At 49.0% G+C, this 2,280-nt stretch overlaps 1 protein-coding gene across 1 annotated transcript in view; it reads right to left on the bottom strand.

Annotated features, from left to right (window-relative positions):
- Positions 1 to 763: 763 nt before the first annotated feature.
- Positions 764 to 2,280, bottom strand: part of ITGA11 (integrin subunit alpha 11) — a gene marked incomplete at its 5' end in the record, with an annotated part of 18,883 nt that continues 17,366 nt past the window's right edge. Inside the window, 2 exons of the mRNA XM_027644234.1 lie at positions 764 to 1,772; positions 2,041 to 2,154. Coding sequence (XP_027500035.1) covers positions 1,701 to 1,772; positions 2,041 to 2,154 — 186 coding nt within the window. The remainder of the gene's footprint in view (positions 1,773 to 2,040; positions 2,155 to 2,280) is intronic.

Below are 2,280 nucleotides of genomic sequence, written 5' to 3'. Positions count from 1 at the left end.
ATGCTAAATGTATATATATTACTCTAGTAGAGTACATAAATATACATATGTGTGTGTATTTGTATGTATTCAAACATACAGAAATATACATGCATATATGAAACTTATAACACACCTGTATAACATGTATAATACATGCACATATATATATATAAAATATATTTATATATATATATTTTATAGACACACACATACATAAATATAAATGGGATCCTGCCCCTTCCTTGCTGACCTCCAGCCCTTTTCCTTGGTGTCCCAGGTATCCCAAGCCTGGGAAGGGGGAAGAAGGGAGCGTGTGGGGTCCTCCAAGGGCTGAGACACTCCCAGAGGCCCAGGCATCCCCCTGCTCCCTACACTGGGATTTGGGATCTCCAGGATATCCCTGCACCCCTGCCAGACCACCCAGACCCCAGTCAGCCAGAAACCCAGGCACGAAGAATTCCCACTCCAGGTGGGGATGCCAGCAATAAAAAAAAATCTCATTTGGGGTTTTTTGCCCCCATTTTATACCATATTTGGGGCTGATTCTGCAGCAAATCTTCCTCCGGGCTCACAAAGGTGCATCCCTGGCTGCTCATCCCAGCTGAGAGCACCCCTTTGAAAACAGGCTGGAAAATCCTCCCATCCCACAATAAATCAGTGCTGGGAAAAGGTCAGAGCCCCGTCCTCCTGCCCTGAATCCTAGAGAGATGAGAGCACCCTCCTCATACCCAGCCAAATAATTGGGAATCGAGTTGGCACAAAAGGGGAAACAGAGCCTGGGTGGTTTTAAAATACCTTTATTTTTAATCCTTAAAAAATACCAGGACAATATTTCACAACCTCCCTTCCACGTCCTGCAGACATCTGCTCGCTTTCCATCCATAAAATTAACATTAGCATAAATAATTCTGGGATGCACAGGGACACTCTGCTGTCCAACAGCACCGATCAGCTGCTTTTGGGGGGGGACACCAGGTATGTACAGGTATGATACACGTGAGGGCCCTCCTGGCCACGAGCTCTCCCAAACTGCTCCCCTGGGAGAAAAAAAACACATCAAACTGCTTTGAATTCCTTTTTTTTTTTTTTTTTTTTTTTAAATAGCTTTTAATTTAATTTTTTTTTTTTCCCCTCTCCTTTCCTTCGACAGGTAAATATTTTTAGAATAATTATGTACAGCTGGACGCCGGAGATTTGCATTAAGGTGCTTTAACTCGCTATCGTTTCACTCAGTGCATTCAGAAGGCGGCAAATTAAAAATCTCCACCTAATTACTCCTGTTAACGAAGGCAGTTTGAGAGCCGTGGCCAGCAAAGCCCAGGGAATGCTACAGCCGCGCCACAGGAACGAGCAATCCTCGGGTTTTTTTATGGATATTGTTATTTTAAGGAGCTTTGCGGCCCCGTGGTTTGTCCCAGCCCACGGGACACGTCGTGGCCCCTCGTCCCCGTGTCGCTGCCACCTCGTTGCAGGCCCAGCTCGAAGCTCCTCTTGCTGTGGCATGAAGAGGTTTGGGTTGTTGTTTTTTTTTTTGGTGTGTTTAAGGGTGTTTTTTTGGGTTTTGGACCAGTTCAGGTGATGTCACACAAAGGGGTGTTCTCTCCTCTCGATGCAAACCCAAGCTCAGCACCCAAATCCCTCGGTATCGAGGTGACCTCCTGCTCCAGAGCTGGCGAGGGGCTGGGAGGGGGCACGGGGGGCTCCTGGCCCCGGCAGCGTCATTCCAGCCCCATGGAATTCTGCTCCTGCTCCGCCGCTCGCCTGCGGCTCCCGCTCTTAAAAAATCCCAGCTGTGGGGAGGAAAGGGAAACAAAACCCCCCTGTTATCTCAGGGCATTGCTGGGAAGGGTTTTTCCCTTAATGGGATATCTCCAGGAGGTTTAGACCCTGGATATAGAGAATATGGAAGAGGAAAGAGGTTGGAGGAGCTTTTGGTGATTCCTGGCGGTGCTGAGGCGCTCGGAGGGGTGTGGACATGGAGCTGTGGGGCCAAGGGGTCTGTCCATGCATGGGGGTCTCCACTGAGCCCCCAACACACGTGGCTTAGGGGCTGCTCACCTTCCAGAGTGCGAGGACGAGCAGGGCCAGGAGCAGGAGACCTCCTAAGGTGCTCCCCAGGATGATCCAGATGGGGATGTGCGACTCCTCGGGCTTGGAGATCTCAAATGTGATCTGTGAGGAGACAACAACAAAGGTGATCCGTGAGGAGGGAGCACCAAATGAGATCTGTGAGGAGACACCACCAAACGAGATCTGTGAGAGCACCAAATGTATCTGTGAGAGCACCAAATGTATCTG

The sequence above is a fragment of the Corapipo altera genome, unplaced genomic scaffold, assembly GCF_003945725.1.
Source record: "Corapipo altera isolate COAL_440 unplaced genomic scaffold, ASM394572v1 50, whole genome shotgun sequence".
Taxonomy (NCBI): Eukaryota; Metazoa; Chordata; class Aves; order Passeriformes; family Pipridae; genus Corapipo; species Corapipo altera.
Note: the sequence above shows the minus strand (reverse complement) of the source record. Positions and strands in the feature narration are given on the sequence as shown.